Source organism: Lepidothrix coronata, unplaced genomic scaffold (genome assembly GCF_001604755.1).
Source record: "Lepidothrix coronata isolate B3197 unplaced genomic scaffold, Lepidothrix_coronata-1.0 Scaffold78, whole genome shotgun sequence".
Classification (NCBI taxonomy): domain Eukaryota; kingdom Metazoa; phylum Chordata; class Aves; order Passeriformes; family Pipridae; genus Lepidothrix; species Lepidothrix coronata.
Window position 1 is genome coordinate 3,487,328 of NW_016690258.1, and position 16,823 is coordinate 3,504,150.

Sequence of the window (16,823 nt, forward strand, 5' to 3'; positions counted from 1 at the left end):
TATGATGCCCCAGGAACCCACATTAAACTTTTCTGGAGTGGATTTGTGTATTCTAATTTAGAAGACTGATTTATGTGTCGTGTTAGTGCTGCTGTTATCCCCACCTCACACTTAATGTAGCAGGAGATGGCAACATGCTCTGTGTGCTCAGAGCATGTCCTGAGAGATACGGGTGCTTGGGCACCCCCACAGCTCTGATTATTGGTATCTGAGATATTTTGGTGGTCTGAGACCTTTTCCCAGAGCCTGAACTGCAGAGGAAGCAGTTTGAAGCCCCTTACAAAGGTGCCAGAATGGACCTACAGAGCCTGAGCCAATCTGTAGGTTGAGAAAGTTTCTCACTCAGATGGCAAATAGGGGGCTTGTCATGCTCACTGCCTGCTGGACAGGCAGCCAGGCCTCATGGAGTGACTGGAACAGTTGGGCAGTCCCCATTTGAGGTTCCATGATTGGGGAATGAGCAGTAGCATTTTGATCTCGGGCAGGAGATGAGGTTGGCATCACCATTTTTGTGGTGTCAGCAGAAGAGGGAGATAGAGCTTGAATTCAAGCTTTGCATAGCCCTCCAAGGTTGTAGTCTCCGTTCCAGAGCACATATTTTAAGATGAATGGATTGGATCAGACTTAAATAGTTCTAATAAATAACCTTTGGGCTCTCTCTGTGCCTACTAAGAGCAGAGTCTTGATTTTAAGAAACGACTTTAAAGTCAAATGTACCTTCATCCCATTTATGTTGCAGGTGATTGAAGCTGATAATCATTCAGTGAGCTGAGGTGATCTCGAGAGCAGAATGTGTTAGGACACAGCTGTGTTGAGGGAGAGCTGCACTTTGACCCTAATAACTTGACAAAGCTGAATTTTAAAGATCCCAGAAGATGGTGTCTGCTTGCATCCTGGTACTAAGGCACTGACAGCAGTGGGAGTCACTCGAGTAGTTGTCTCCCAAAGAGAAGATTGGCCTTGCCTGCTTGGGATTGCTGCTGATCCCCAGGTCAGTGAGCTGGGGAGGTCACAGGGTATGGGAGGTCTCCACATTCACTGAGATTTCTGTGTCCAGTTTCCAGAAGCTGCCAGCAGTACTGCTCTGAGCTCTGCAGAGCCTGAGGACCTGGGACTTGGTCCTAGAGCATATTTAGCTTTAGAGTGTCAGCTCACCTTCCCCATCCCTCTCTCCCTGTGCAGTCTGACACAGTCCGTGCGTTTTCACTTTGTATCACAGAAACAAAAAGCCAGTAGTTGACAGAACCCTCTTTTTGGGAAGGGGGAGGATTCTCACTGGGGATATCCTGAAGCAAAAGTTTGACAATAACATCCTGGGGAAACAATGGATAGATCAGACTTGGAGTCTTGTCGGCTTCAGTCACACCTGTGGCAGGTTCGAGGTTCGCCTTGGCTGGGGGATGTTCCAGCCAGGTGTGTCAGTGCAGCACGGAGCTGCTGGCCCAGCCCCAGCCCTGCTGTGCCAACAGGTAACCCCACATGTGCTTCACTACCCAGTAACTTTTCTGCTTCCTGGCCTTACCGTCTCCCAGCAGGCGCATCGGTGAGAAAGCAGTGCGAGGACAGGTCTCAGCCTGCCTTGCCTTGCCAACAGGGTTACAAAATGGGTTCTAGGACCAAACCCATTCCACAAAATGTGAGGATTAAATATCGAAATCCTTGGCGTTGCCTGTGTGCTTAGAAGGGCTGAGGAAAGAAGCTTTATCAAGAGGATCAGCTGAAGCAGGGAATTGTCCCTCCTGCTCCTTTTGCTTCCCAGGGAGCACGTGTGGTCCCCTGCCTGTGGCTCTGCCTCCACAAGGCACTTCCAGCCCTATTGCTAGACCAGAAAAAATGGAGATGTGAAGGGACCCCAGGGAACTGGGAGAACAAGGAAGAGGAGAGATCCTGATTTTGTGCAGGTTTTTTTGCTGATTGCTCCTAGAAGCAGTCCTTTGGGAAGATTGTCCTCAGAGCTCTTGATCCTTGTGCTTGCTGCAGCACTTGGCTCAAGCCTGTGGCTGGCTGCACCTCACTGTTCCCCGCTTCTGCCTGTATTTCCTGCACCCTGGCTCAGGTTGTAGCAAGTGCACAACTGGGATTGGTTTTCAGCCTTTGTTTTTGCCTCCTCCAAGGAGCATAAGAAGGCCAGAGCCCTGGCTCTGCTGTGGGAAAGGCATCCTCACAGAGTGAGGTGCCAGAGCTGGAAAGTGCTGAGGCAGCTGGTGGGACAGGAGAAAATGGTGTTGAGGGAGAGGAGAAAGGCTGGGTCGGTCTTGGTCTACCTTGGAAACTCAGTCATTAGCATGAGGTTCAGGAATATTGTTAAGGTACTGTGGGACTAAATATTACCTGCCCTTTATGGACTTATGCTTTGTGCTGGGGCTGCACTATCCATCCCACTGATGGCCCTGGGTTTCAGCAGCCGCCCTTTAACTGGAAAACTGCCATTTTAGCTAAATTAGGAGCAGCAGCCACTGCCCCAGAGGCTGGACAACCCCCTCCCTCCTGCAGAGCCCCAGCCCACAGAGCGATTTGTGAGCTGACCCATAACAAAGGGGAGCTCCCCTAATGAGGGAACATTACCATCATTACCCACAGCTGTTCAGGAGGGGATCTTGTGCTTGTCTCAGTACTGGAATCACTCATTCTTTAGCCTCAGGACCGGTTGACAACAGAACCTGAGGAGGTCAATAACCATCCAGGGAGTGAGTGATACATCCTGGCCTACAGTTTCTGTTGATTTAGCCTGTTCAGACAGGCCTAGTTCTTAAATTTAACAGGCTTTAGCTAAAATTTTACTGTGTTAATTTGAAATACTAATATAGTGAATTATTTATTATGACAAGTAATTCCACAGAAGAGTACAGAATGAGAAAAAAAATTCCAGAAGATCTAAGTAGGGTGCAATGTTATGTTCCACTCTCCCATATGGTTCTACAAAAGCTTTCATGGCTAAACCTCAGGCTTTCTCTCTGCCAGAGGTAAACAGCTGCCTTCTCATGATCTCAGCATAACAGGGTGTTCAGGGTGTTACTAGTTGGGTGATGGTCTGGAAAGTGAGGGAATGGGTTGTACTTACTGCTTCTTGCTTTTTCCTTCTCAAAAGTTTCAGAGTTTAAAAGTGAAAAGGTAGCTGTAAATTAGCTGTAGCCTGCAAAATGCAGCTGACTGTGAGGCATAATCCCCCCTCAGTTACCTGTGCTTTGTAGTCTCACAACAGTTGTTGAAGCAGACTTTATTTAAAGGAAAATAAGTAGCAACTAAGTAAGTGCACAGAAGGGACTAATTTAACCAACCCATTGGATAAAAGGGTAGGGCAAGAGATGTCTTGGGAATGTTTTAATCTGTCAGAAATGTGATGACTAAAGGAGCAATTACTGCTCTATGTACCATCCCTGGGCCTCTCCTACACTCACTTAGAAGTATTTCTACATTTCTCATGCAACCTGCCCATGTGACAAATCCGCACACACGCTGTACTCAATTAGTGTCAAGCTAAGAGCTGCTCTGCATGTGTCTCACCTCTCTAAACCCCTCCTGGAAGCAATTTTCCCAGCATACAAAGAATAAATCACCATTCTGCTAACTCTCTCAGAGGACAGTTCCCAAATAAGGGCCAAATAAACACATGTAATACATGATAAAACATTATAATTAATGAGATAATATTCTTCCCAGCAGAAGTAGGTGCAGAGTATTAGCTTTTTTAAGTGTTAAATGTTATATGTAATTAAATATGGCAGGGTAGGTGAGACAAGGCACTTGAACAAAAGCACTTGTAGAAAACTAGTGAAACGACTTAACCCCAAAACCCAATCCTTCCTCTAAAAAAATATAAAAACCCCCAACAAAACCCCAAACAAACTGGTAAAGAAAAATCTATGTACGTGTACTACAGGAAGTATGACTGACTTTACCTGTGTCCCAGGCTCTCCAGAAGCATCAGTAGATGAAGAAGTGAGGAGGGCAGAGGGAGGGTGTACAGCCTGCCCCACACACCCCTCCTGGGGCACCAACTACACCAGGGTGAAACCGTTACCTTAATGTGACAAATGACTTAACACAGCCACACCTTGTGTAATCAATAGGCACTGTGCTACTGGAATCCTGTGCCTGGGAGTTTCCTGTGATGCTGCTGTCGCTCCTCACACACATTTTCGGGTGACTAGCATCGTGCTGCCTGTTTTGGCTCTCGTGCACCAGGGGGCTCTGCTACTCTTGTGGCCTTCTGCTGAAGGCTGGCTGGGTCAGAAACCATCATGTGCCAGTGAAGGAGCAGCTCCTCTAAACAGCCCTGGGGTGGCTCTAGTGAAAATTGTGCTGAAGGAGTGATGTGAGTTAGAGATGACTGAGAAGGGCTGGGAGGGGAGCACTGATGAGCTTACTGTGGGTATGGGATGAGTAGAGCCAAGCAGAGGCTTTGTGTTTTCAGCACCCTCTCTTTGGCTGCTGGAGGTGGGAGGGAGGGCATGTTTCCCTTCCCTATCAGACATTCCACTTGTGCCTCCCTCCCTGAGCCTGGGGATGCCCTGGGCAGGAGGGCAGCATGCCTGGGCTTCTGAACCCCTGTCATGGTGCCACTGCTCAGCTTTATGGGAGCCCAGGGCCCTTCTCCTCAGAGTGGGATCCCTGCATCTCCAGTGTCATCCTCATGTCCCAGAGAAGCCAAACAAGCAGGCCTGGCCCTCCAGCCCAAACAGGGGCTGTGCTGGAGCAGCCATGGCGGGGGTGAGGGGTCCTGACTAGTCAGGGCAGCTGAGCCCATTGGTGCCTGAGGCAGGCTGGGAGCTGCCCAGCTCCTCTCCCTCATACTGGCGGGATTGGGCCTTGGTGCCTTCCCCAGAGTTCAGGGACATGAGAACACGCCTGGAGTGCAACTGGCAGTGGCCAGAGGACGCTGCGGAGCTGCCACTGCTCACCCTGTGAGTCAGGGGTGGCCACGTGAGGCCCCAGCACCAGCCCCGATGCCTTCCCACCCACCCGCCACCACAAGCCAGGGCTGGCACTGGGATCTCTGCCCCTGGGATCCTGAACCACCGCACAGCCTTGCAGGTGAGTGCTTGGGAAGGGTTTAGGAGCTTCTTGGGGTCATGCTTGAGGTGTTTCAGGGTTGTGTCTTTGCTCTTGCTACACAGTTGGGTTGTTGGTTGCTGTCCGAGGCATCAAACCACTGTACAAGGGTTCTGGTGCTGTGGGGGTGAGCCACGGGACTTCCCTGTAACCTCTGCGACTTCTTGACTCAGCTTCCTCATTTTATATACATATTTTTTTCTCTGAAATCCTCATGGCAAGCCCTACACTGAACGAGAGGAAGAGTTTTTTTGCCTTAACTTAGACTACAAGCATGAGCTCTTCTGGCTTCTGATGAGCTCGTTTTCTTTCCTTCAGAGCTTTGCAGTGACCACAGAGAAGTGCACAGTGCTAAAGGAGAAATACAAACCAGGTAATTTTGAATGTTTATGTAAATGCTTATTGGGAGCACTGCCATTCCCAGCAGAGCTGGAAAACAGGCAGTGAGCAAACTGCTCCAGGTTTCCAGGTGTGAGGCTGGCAGCAGTGCAGCCACCGTGTCTGGGCTTGCTGTGAAAGCCAGGAGAGGAAGGAAGTGATGAAGCTGTGGCAAGGAGTGGGTGGGTTGCGCCTGCTCCCTTCTCCCCCCTCCGTGGGGCCGGTCCCAGCCAGCCCGGGGAGCTGCCCTCCCTGCGGGGACATGCTGGGTCTCTCCACATGCCTGTGTTCAAGGACACTGTAAAGAATGAAGTCTTTTGAGTTTTGCTACTTCTGTGTCGCGTTTCACCTATATTTGGCAGCAGGAAGGCAAGCAGAGGGGGTAGCAGAATTACCTCACTGGTGTCACAGCCTGAGGAGACTGGAGCAGGAATGGTTTCAAACCGAGCCAGCGTGGATAAGCTTTTGTTGTCTCACTGATAGAAACAGCTTTCATCACAGCCCTCCAGGACATCTTCATGTGGAACCAGCTGCTATGACCTAAGACTTGCAGGTGTGCTTTAAGAAGTTGGTTTGGTTTGGTTTGGTTTTATAGAAAGACAGGGAGGGACTTAATGTTTAGGTTTGAAATAAAATTAAGCAATATTCAGTATCCTCATAGAACTTAAAATGAAAGGTAAAAATAGTTTCAAAGGGAAAAGGTTTAGGATTGTCTTGGTTTTGTCTTGAAATCATAACAACCTTATTTTACTTTATTTACATTTTTGTAATCCCATTGAGCAATTTCCTTCAGATATATTTCAGCAGCTAAGCAAAAAGTTTTTGTGTATGGCAGTTATTAGCCTCACTTTCTAAATCTGACTCTGCACACAGGTTTTATTCTAACTTGCTAAAAAGACCTCACTGCAATTAAATTCTGATTTACTCTGGGGAAAGCAAGGTGAGGTCTGTTGTTTGTGTCATTCTCCAATGAGCTCATGGCCAGGCTGAAATGTAAGTATATTATCATCCTTTTGTCATTATGAGGTATAATCAACTAAATCACTTTTAAAATATACAATAACTAAGCACCTATACTTATCCTTTGTTTAGATCTGATTTTCTTTCCAGAAGAGCCACAGGGGAATTAACTGTGCATAGTCTAAGAGAAATTAGGTGCCCAACTTCCTCTGTTACGTAAATCTTGGTGACTGACTGGGCTGAGCTGTGCTGGAGGCACAGAAAGGGAGATGGGAGCAGATGCTGGCTGCTCCTGAATCCTCCTGTGGCATCCAGGCCTTACCATAGCGGGATGCATAAGTGCATTAGGCAAAGGTGTTTCTGTTCCTGGAAATTCCAGTCATTTGGGCCAGCAAAGGGGCAGTTTTAAGGTAAATCACTCTGACAGCACAGGAGGGTGAAGTGTCTTCTCTGCCCTCAATGTTGAATCTGCTCTTGAGTGTGGTGGGACGGGTCAGGTAGTGCCCACCTGCTCATTTTGTCTTAGGGATGACACAAAGCTGGCACAGGGCAGCTGCTGCACTTTCTGTGTTCATGTCACAGAAAGAGCAACATGGCTCAAATGTGCCAATGAAAGTGGCCTTCACCAGGTATTAGGAACCCCAGAGACAAACCTCCTTAATTTCACTCAGCAATAAAAGCTGTGGATATTTGTAAATTATTTTATGAAGTGGAATTCATCAGTCAGAAAAGAAGTGTTTATATTTTAAGTACTTTTGTTCCTTTAGGTCTGGTATTTCAACCTTGCGGTCCAGAAGGAGGCCTAAAGGATTTAACTTAAACAAGCAAACACTGTTGCAAGGTTTAAGCTGAGCAAATAGGAAGGCAGGAAAGAAATTGAAAAAGGCAGAAACCATAGGTGGAGATATATAACTGCACAGAAGTGACGCTCTTCGTTGTGCAGCCAAGAACGAGTCTGGCTGGGGTGTGGTGTGTGGTGTGCTGGGTTCCTGCATTTCAACATCAGCGGTTGCTGACCTGGCAGAGGGACAAATGCATTTCCTGCATTCCCTATCAGGTGCTCACAGGCTCACAGTGCTGCTGCCACAGCCACAGCAGCAAAGGCTGGATGTAAGTCAGGCAAAGGGATGATCTGCCACTGTAGAGCTTTTGCATGGACTCATCATTGGAAATAATCTCAAAGTGTTTCCTCACAATACACCTCAGAGGCAGGTAAGCAGTTTTTTGGGCTCAGCCTTTAGAAGTGGTTAAAGAGTTTATGTAATTTTCTTAGAGCCTAAACAGTGGCTGAAAGGAGTTTCAAACTAAGGACCTCATCACTTGAAGAGCACTTGCAGCCTTGGAAAGGAGAAAGCCTCCAGAATTACCAACATACTGAAAATGTGGGATCTTGACCTTGGTCCCAAAGGAGAGATGGGTTTTACAGCTACTTTGGGGTCTGTTTGTTATCTAATTTCCTCTGAGAATTGGCACCCTAAAAAGCTGTTCTGTTTGAATGTTTGATTGTGTGTTACACTGTCCTTCTGAAGATATTAACTGACCTCTCTGGGGTTTTGTATTAGAATATTTTTTGACTGATGTGGTGGTCTCTAGAGAACTGAAAGTGCCTGTAGGAAAAAAAAACAGGTTTCATCTGGAATATTTGAAAGAAATACTTAGTTTTTAAGCTACTTGATTGGAAATGTTTTGTTGAATGGATACAAAAATCATATTGTAAGAAAAAGTGTGGATGTATAAACTGCTTTCCTGTTGCACCCTACATAATAGAAACTGTGCTTCAGGCTCCCTGAGCATCATCTTCTGCATCTCAGTACAATAGTGAATTAGTTGAAATGTTGCATGAGGGGAGAAGCATCAGTGTGGGATGCCTGGATCACAGTAGGCATAAAGCTGAAGTTAATGGAAATTTCCTTGTTGGGAAGAACAGATGTTGAAGCATCAAAGTCTTCTGTGAGACAAAAATTCAAAGTCTTGTGGGACTTTCCTATGAACTGTTCTCCCTGGTCAATACATTAAGATGTCAAAGATACAGAATAATCATTCTGTTTTGTGAATGGAACAGGACCTATTAAGTTACTCACATCTGTGGTAAATAGTTAATTAGACACCTTGGTAGCTGTAAAAAACAACAACGTGAATGATCAAGTCCAACTTCTTTTTGTTTTACTCATGATGATCAAACTTTTGTTCTTTCCTAATAACCAAAGGCCAGCCCAGCAGGACTCACTCAGAGGAATCGAGAATTGGGTCCCAGGAGGGTAAATGAATCATGATGTGAAACTCCCATTGCAACAGAGAAGTGATTTAATAGCTGGAGGGCCAGAGATACATGCCATGTTTGCAGAAAATCGAACATAAGACAGAAAACCAGAGAAGGTCAGTGATGTGATTCTAATATGCTTTTTCTCCCCTTTTGAACAGGCACAGCAATGGAGAACTTGAATGTCCTGGTCTCAGATCTTACTGAAGAGCAGCAAGGTAAGGGGAGCACACAAATATCAAAGTTTCAGCTCATTCACACTCCACAGCAGTGTTTGCCAGTGTGGTCGTGAGTCAGTGAAATCTGGTTCCTCTGAAAACACACTCCATCCATGCCCTGGCTTGTGAAAGAGAGATCAGCAGTCAATTCCCAGCTCTTCCACACACTTCTGTCAGGCCTTGGGCATGTGATAGTGGGAATTTAGGTGCACGAAGGAGACTTTGCTGCACATCAAATGCCTAATGAGCAATCCCAGTACCCTGGTATCCAGCCCTTGGGGTCTTTGTGCCTGTCTGTAAAATAGCATGGTCAGAATAAGCACCCATTAAATAGCTAGGAATACTTTGGAAACACATGCCCTATGTATCTGAGACAGTGGCATCATAGGGGCATCAGTTATTTGTATGGATATTCTCCTACTGTTTTCTGGCAGACCAAGACCCTTTATACTATAAAGCACTACTTTCTTTCCTGTGTTCTGGTGTTGGGCAACATGTTAGAGCCTGGAGTCTGTCACCACACCTACACTGAGCACCACAGAAACACTGCCATGCAGCCCACCTCTGCTGCTGCACAGTCATAGGCTTGTTTTTTCTCCCAGACATGTTCCAGAGGGTTTTTACTGCTGATGCCAATTACTTGGAGAATCACGAGAAAACGAACCAGTCCTTTTGGGAATCACTTGTAAAATGTTTAGCCACCACTGACCCACCTATCCTGAATACTGAAGAAAAGAACAATGTAAGTTACTAAAGGAACATGTATCCTTGTTATATACTTTTGTACTTTCCTACTATACTCTGGAGAGAGAATATTTGTAGTCCAGTCATCTGATATGCTAAAATATGCTGAAAGGTTTAAAAGGGCATTTAGATAAATGAGATTCAGGGCACTATTTTTTACTTCATTGCTCTCCATGTGCAAAATAACTGGCTTTGTATAAGTTCCTCAGGATCAGTTCAGCTCACTATTTTGTAGGCGGGACCACTGTTAGTGACATTTTGCTGTAAGGCACTGCAGAGATTGCATGTCCATTTTCAGACCCTGTAGCTGTATTTCTCCAGCTCTTTAAATAGTTAAATATTGCCTATCATGCTTTTTGTTCCCAGTTGACAGCTCTACTCTGAGTATACATTCTCTTTCCATCTTTGGCTTTACTCTTTGTCCCTGATTTCCCACTTCTATGGTAGGGGCAGGGGGTTAAATTTCCACAGACAGGATGAGATACATTCACTTGTACATCAGGGTGTGGTTTTTCCAGGTTATGTTTTATTGGAAGGACTTAACTTTTGTTTCAGCTCCTCAACAGCTGCGATGTCCTGCCTGGGGGCTGTGCTGCCTGCCTGAAAGCCATAGAGAAGAAAGGAGTCAGGGCAATGGCTGTTCTTTACCTCTTGCTGAAGGCATCCAATCCATCTGGATACAGACAGCTGCCCAGCTCCAAAGGAAAGGGTGAGTCCTCCCTGCCTGCCTGTCAGCTATTTTGTTGCTGCAGTGCCAGTGGCACTTGACAGCAGCTTGAAAACTCTGATATGTGCTTGGAAGTGATTGTTAGTGACCAACTGAAATGTCTACAAGTACTGCTTAGGAAAGGCAGTTATGTATGGTGGTAATGGGAGCCAAAGACAGTATTTTACTGTAGTTTGAATTGGCTTCTTCTGGGGGAAAAATCCCTGTGTGTTTAGGGAGAGGATGTCCTGGGATGATGCTGCCAGAGAAATTTCTGACATGCCATGGTGCCCCAGTGTTCCCATCTGGCTGGACTGATGACACCCAGGACCCCTCTGAACTCTGACAGTGGTAAGAAATCAGACCTGAGCCACTAAAAATATTTTTGCAAATAGTTTACATGTAGTAAAACTAAAAGGAATGGCTAGAGGATGGCACTCAGGATGCTGAATCTAGCAGCAGGATACAAATAGATTCCACTGCATTTCTTGTTTGCCTAGTTATGCAGTAAGAAACTAAGGGCAGTTCCCCAGGGTCCATAAAGTCATTAATTGTCTTTAATAGATGACAGAGCTGCACTCACTTAAGATGACCTTGAATTTAACTGGAGATCCTTAAGGACATCCTGTTCCTTTTTCTGCCTTGATCAAACATGTTCCCGAAGGGGAAAGACCTCCCACCCCGGAGCACAGCCCCCAGCGTTGGTCATCTGTCAGGGTGGGACTGTTCATCACAGGAGGACCCTCCTGCCCTTGTGCAGTGAGAGCCTGAGCAGCCAGGGGGAAGGAATTACATCTACCTTTCTGTGTCCAAATACTGCCCCTAATAATGGAGCACTGCTCAGACCCCCGGCCCTCAGCCCTGAGCTGGACGTGAGGCTGTAAGGATTCACCTGCACTAAAGTGCCTGGGCCGCCTCAGCGCCCTGCAGGTGCCTGCCCTGGTGATCCGGCTTTGAGGGATGTGCTCCTGTGCCACGAGAGGGAGCTGGAACCGCGGCATCGGCACAGGGAGCCCGCAGCAGCCACCGGGGTGACGGCACAAGTAGCCCAGGGAAGGGTGAGCCACTCTTCTCCAGCTAAAGCATCGTTCAGCTGCAGCTGCTGTTGTTTCAGGGAGTGGGAATTTGCACAGGGGTGACATTATGAGTAAATTAAAGGCCAGAATATGAAACTTTAGGCATCTACCACAACCATTTAAGAAAGTCTAAACTGTAGTGTGTACGAAGCTTGATTTGTAATGTTTTGTATGACTCATTGTGTGCAAAAATACAGCTGAAGTAAGACTAAGGGTCTGATTTCCTGTCAGGGAACCTTAATAAAGCATGGTGAAATCTGTCGCTGTAAAAGAGAGAAAACGTAGTCATTGATAATGTTTTTTTCTTTATATATAAAACAGATGAAAAGTTGAAACTCCTGAAGAGACTGGAAAGGAATCTTGTACTTTCACAGGAGGAACAAAAGGCTGAAGATTCATCTCATGAATCCATGGATGAAGATACACAAGGTAAAGAGGATTTATTTTATTTTCCCTGATAAATAACTTAGTCTGATTGCATGTTCAGAAGAGATTGACATAGCAGATGTGCAGCAATTCAGAGGCAATTCTCCAGAGCTCTGAAAAAAGTAGGAAATGGTGCAAAAAAGAGAACATAGAAAATCATCAGTACCTTTACATCAGCAAAACAGTGGCTGCCTCCCACTCTTGTGGGAAGCTGGAGGTTTCAGAAGCATAGAAATCTACTGCAGGGTTCCTTCCCAAATAAAAGATCTGTGACCTCCTATGGCTTATGGTGTGACTGAAGCCTGAGCTATAGCAGGAGGGGAAGAATAGTCAGTGTATGGCAGTAGCTGGCAGTGCTGTGGTACTTCTCTAGCATTTCTTATTTGCAAACATCAACTGTGTGTCAAGAGTCACTTTGGCTGCCACTAAAGACCATTTCATTCATGGAAAACGAGAGATGAAGTGACAGGCAACATGGAAGTGGTAATGCTGATATTGGCTTACTTTGTTACAGAAAGCTGATTAACTTCAAATATGTTGTATTTAGAAATAATTTTTTCAAGCTAATTAGCAGTGCTGCTGATGTATGTTTTTTAAATAAGAACTTTCTCACTACACCCCTTTATACAAGTTACTCAGATTTTGTTGGGTTTCACCTATTCAGCCAGCTTTGAAGAGAGCTGTGAGGCAAAAGCAACCAGTAGCAATCCTTGCATTTGAAAGCTTTGATTTTTACCTTCACATGATTATATTATGAGCAAACAACTACAGTGCTGTTGTTTCTGATACTTCTGGCACATTCTTCTTTAATCTGATGAAAAAACACCTTCTCTACCCAGACAGTGATGAGGAAGATTTAGGAAGACAGAAGACTGAAGGCCAATTACTCGGAGGTAGGACAAAGTGGCAACAGTATTGGCTTTTACTGGAGACAACCAACATAAACTAAAAAAGGATAATTTTATGCATTCTTTGGTCTGACTGTTGAACAAAGGTATATTAACAGGTGTAGACATAGGAGCATGACAAGGCAGAATTTGGCTGTTGGAAGGACATTTCCTACAAGATGAAGCTGAACTGATACTGACACTCAGCCACGCCTTGTGCTTAGAGTTGAACAAGATTATCATCGAGGACCACCTCGTTCCTGAGGCTTTTCCCTCCCTTCCAAAGGAAAGATGGAAAAGAAGGACAGTGCAGATAAAGAAAATGAGCTGTGTCAATACACAGAAATAGCTATAGAACTATGGATGTAAAAAATGTAAGGCTTTAATATTTTAACTAATGTCTTAAACTGAGCTCAGCCCAGATGTAAGAGCAGCTCATTTAAATTGACATTAGGAGATCTAATTTGTCTCACAGGAGTCTGATTCTATCTGACTGCAGGTATTAACCTATATCATCTTTGCATCATGTTTTAGGCACACCAGCAGAGATGGTTCCCTACAGAGATTCAGGTAAGCGTTCCCAGGTAACCTCCTCCTGCTGAAAGGATGTTTATAACTGCAGAATCTTCTTACTGACCTGCTGATATACTAAAAAATAACCCCTGGCTGTCAATCCCTTGCTGTCCAGTTAGACTTGGGCATGGTGCAGATATTCTGTTGCAGAAAGCTCCTGCCTTAGCTCAGAGCATTCCCAGCAGGAGGTGCCAGGTGAAAGCCAAGCAACAGAACAGTGCCAGATGAGAGGGTTACATGGACTGCATCAACCAGTGGGAAGGCAGATTTCCTCTTACCAGGCACTGCTGTGCAGCAGCAGAATGGATGTAAAAAGCCCAGAGCAGGAAGTCTTCATGGCTTAATTGCATTACTGACCCCACTCCTCCTGCATCCAGGCTGAGGCCACATGCATGAGTTAGGAGTGACAGCCCAGTGGAGTGGCCTTCTTGAGGGGACACCTGCTTAACCTTCTCTTCTGTGCAGTAGAGAAGATATAAATTGCAGCATAACACCTTGAGGAGGTGTTTGAGTTACCTGTCCCCAAGGAGCTCCACAAAACACCAGGGCAGAGAATAGGTTGCAGTGCCATATTCTCCCCACATTGCCAAGTACAGAAAGAGGGTCCCAGTACTTTTCCAGTTGATGTTTGGCCTCTCTACCACTTGCTCCAGCCTTTGTTGCTTCAGTTCTAGATTAGTTCAATACCCCAAACTGAAAATGTTTGTCTAGTGCAGGACACTGTGTCTGCTGTGCTGGGCAGGTTCAGGTCACACACACTTGCAGCTCGTGATCCCAGCTCTGCCTGGGTTTAGTTTCAGTTTTAGCAACTGTGTATTATTGGTAGTAATTGGTATTTTTACCATCACAAATAACATAACTATATTGCTTTTCAGAGATTACCAGAAGAGAAGATTCAATTGCAGATGGTAAGTACAAGCAAACAGAAGTTTATCTTGTATTCTTGTAGCTGTGGTTGTGCAAAGCACCCAGGAATCAAACTGAAGCTCCCTTGTACTGCAGCTTTATTCCCCCAGTGTAATTCTGAGACTATGGATTGTCCCAGAAGAGACAGAAGAGACCCAGAGTGCTTTAAAACAATTCAGTATTGTTAATGCAGCCATCTGGTTACACTTTTGTTTTTAAATTTTTTTGAAAAAACTTGCTCTTTGAGGTGATTTTAAAATTGCTAATTTGATCTTTCTGAAAGGCTCACAGATCTTTTATTTGAACAAACAGTTTTACACATATTCTGCTCTGAGAATCTATTTCAGATACAAAAAGGGAAATAAACTTCAAACTCCTTAATTTCTGAGTTCCATGGCAATAAAAGACATTTCTTTTTTGCAGCATATGAGAACCAGAGCACTCCCCCCGCTCAGTGGGCAGTTCGGTGGATGGGCATACGGAAGGATGGTAATTTTTTTAATTTTTTTTTTTTTTAATTGAACTGATGACTAACCTGTTGAACCTTAGTCCAGTCCAAGAATAAGATCTCTGGTTCAAAAAACCTTTATTTTCCTGACATAAGTACTTTGCTGAAGTGCATCAAGACTTCTTGATGAAAATCATCAAGGCTTCTCCCAGCACCTTGTGTGCAGGTCCATTGTGCAGCTGGTCCTAGTGCATGAGACTATTCCCTCACTGATACCCTGGACCTGAAGGTGCTTTCCAGATGGCCTTGGATACAGTTGTGACTTAATCTTCCTTCTCAATTTCAGATGAATTCTTTCATTTTGTCATTCTTTGCTTTGCAATTGGAGCTTTACTAGTTTGCTACTACTACCACCAAGGTAAGGCAAGATTCAATAGAAGGATAAATTGTTGAACTCTGGGAAAATGAACAAAGCCAACATTTATTTTTTTGCCTTAGATTGGACTATTTCTCTTGGAATTGGTTTAATCACCTTTGCTTCCCTGGAAACCACTGGGATATACTTTGGTCTAGGTAAGTGTCCCTACAGCAGCAGCTCTGTCCCTGCACTTAGGACAAGGTCATACAGCCACTACTCAAGGCTGTGGAGTTGAGATTCCATAACTCCCCGCAGAATTATCCCCCAACATCCCCTCCACAGTTACAGTGAGACTGCAGAGGAGCAGCCTTGGTGCCCCTGAAGGCAGAGGTTGACTCATTTTTCCTTCTCAATGCTCACAAGACCCTGAGTCACCTCTTTCTGCAGCAATGGCCGAATGCTGTGTTGCCATGACAACGGGTAATTTTAGCAGCAAGGCCGAGTCTTCCCAGATCCACCCGATAAGATGCTCTGCTCACTCTGCTCACTCCGCTTGCCATCCATTCCCCTGGGACTGAGGACAGCTCCCAGCAGAACCTGGATGGCAGCAGCTACTGGGAATACTAAAAAAATAAGCATTTTAGCAATCCCTAGGGATGGCAGAGGAGAGGTGCAAACAGCAGCCAGTTTGGGCTCCCCAGCCAGGAACTTTTAACATCCTCTGTAACCTGGTGCCACCATTTCACTGGGCTGGGGGTGGTTCTCTCAGGAATCAGTCTTGTTTCTACTTTGTTATTAATGGTATCGCAGAAGTGCTTGTTTAAACAAGTGTCAGTATTTGGGTTTTGCCATTTTCCTGGTTTTTTATGTTTTATGTAAATGTGTTTGTTTTCACAACCAGTGTATCGGATTCGGAGCGTCCTTGACAGCTTTGTTCCTCTGATTGACAAATTCAGGCCAAGAGGTAACAGTGCTCTTTTTACTGACAGTGTGTGTCTTCCCTAGACCTTCCTGGGTACTTTGGTTTGGTCAAGTATTAAGATAAAGTTCTCTAAATTACAATTTACAATCTTATTTCTTTAGTTAAAAAAAAAAAAAAGAAATATTTTACTACAGTTCATTACAGCTTGGGTTTGAAAATGGATTATTCTTGACTCTTTCCCTGTGGCAGAGCATTTTCACATTTTTAATACCCCCGTATGGGGTATTAACTACTCCTGGCAGTGTCTGCATAAGAATTCTATGGCTCAAATAAAACTCAGGGAGTGGGGGGAGTTTTTGCACGTTGGGTCTTCAAACAGACTCCTGGCTCACGTTTATCCATATTCATGGACACAAAACATGAAGAATGCTGGAAAGCTGCATGGATACAGGACAATCTGAACACAGCAGTCCTGACAGCTGTCTTTTTCTTCATGACACAGGTCTGAGGAAAGCTGCCTAGGAGGAACGTTTCAGGAGAGTTCCACAAACCATGCTGTCTGAATTCTCAGTACTAGAAGAACTGCTTTATGAGGTGAACCTAAAAACTGAATGACCAATGTGAAATATTGAAATGTCAAACCACCGAAAGACATCACTCTTTCCCCTCAAAAATAAACCTGAAACGGGGGTACAGGGCCCATTCTTGCTTCTGAAGGGGTTTGTGGCTCAGCAAAGCTCAAACACAAACCAGCATCTAGACCGTGATTGCCTTAATTCCATTAAATATGAACACATTCTCCACGTGATTCTGCCTGTGGTGCATCAAAATCAACAAAATGTCCTGTGCTGGTTCTGGATGAGGCTCTGGATGTTTCAGTAGGAATCCTGGCAGCCCCAGAGGCACCTC

General features: G+C 45.2%; 1 protein-coding gene across 7 annotated transcripts; it reads left to right on the forward strand.

Moving 5' to 3' along the window:
• The first annotated feature begins 172 nt into the window (after window positions 1–172).
• TMEM40 (transmembrane protein 40) lies at window positions 173–16,715 on the forward strand. 7 transcript variants are annotated; one of them, XM_017820039.1, is made up of 15 exons: window positions 173–991; window positions 4,071–5,034; window positions 5,371–5,425; window positions 8,812–8,868; window positions 9,471–9,610; window positions 10,168–10,321; window positions 11,716–11,823; window positions 12,660–12,713; window positions 13,242–13,277; window positions 14,156–14,188; window positions 14,610–14,675; window positions 14,981–15,052; window positions 15,133–15,207; window positions 15,894–15,956; window positions 16,417–16,715. In XM_017820039.1, the coding sequence occupies exons 4-15, from the start codon at window positions 8,820–8,822 to the stop codon at window positions 16,434–16,436; spliced, it is 870 nt and encodes a 289-aa protein (XP_017675528.1). In that variant the 5' UTR covers window positions 173–991; window positions 4,071–5,034; window positions 5,371–5,425; window positions 8,812–8,819; the 3' UTR covers window positions 16,437–16,715. The 7 variants fall into 7 exon arrangements, with proteins under 7 accessions (XP_017675528.1, XP_017675527.1, XP_017675532.1 ...); XM_017820038.1 differs by lacking the exon at window positions 4,071–5,034; XM_017820043.1 differs by lacking the exon at window positions 9,471–9,610 and having other exon boundaries at window positions 173–5,034.
• The last annotated feature ends 108 nt before the right edge of the window (window positions 16,716–16,823 follow it).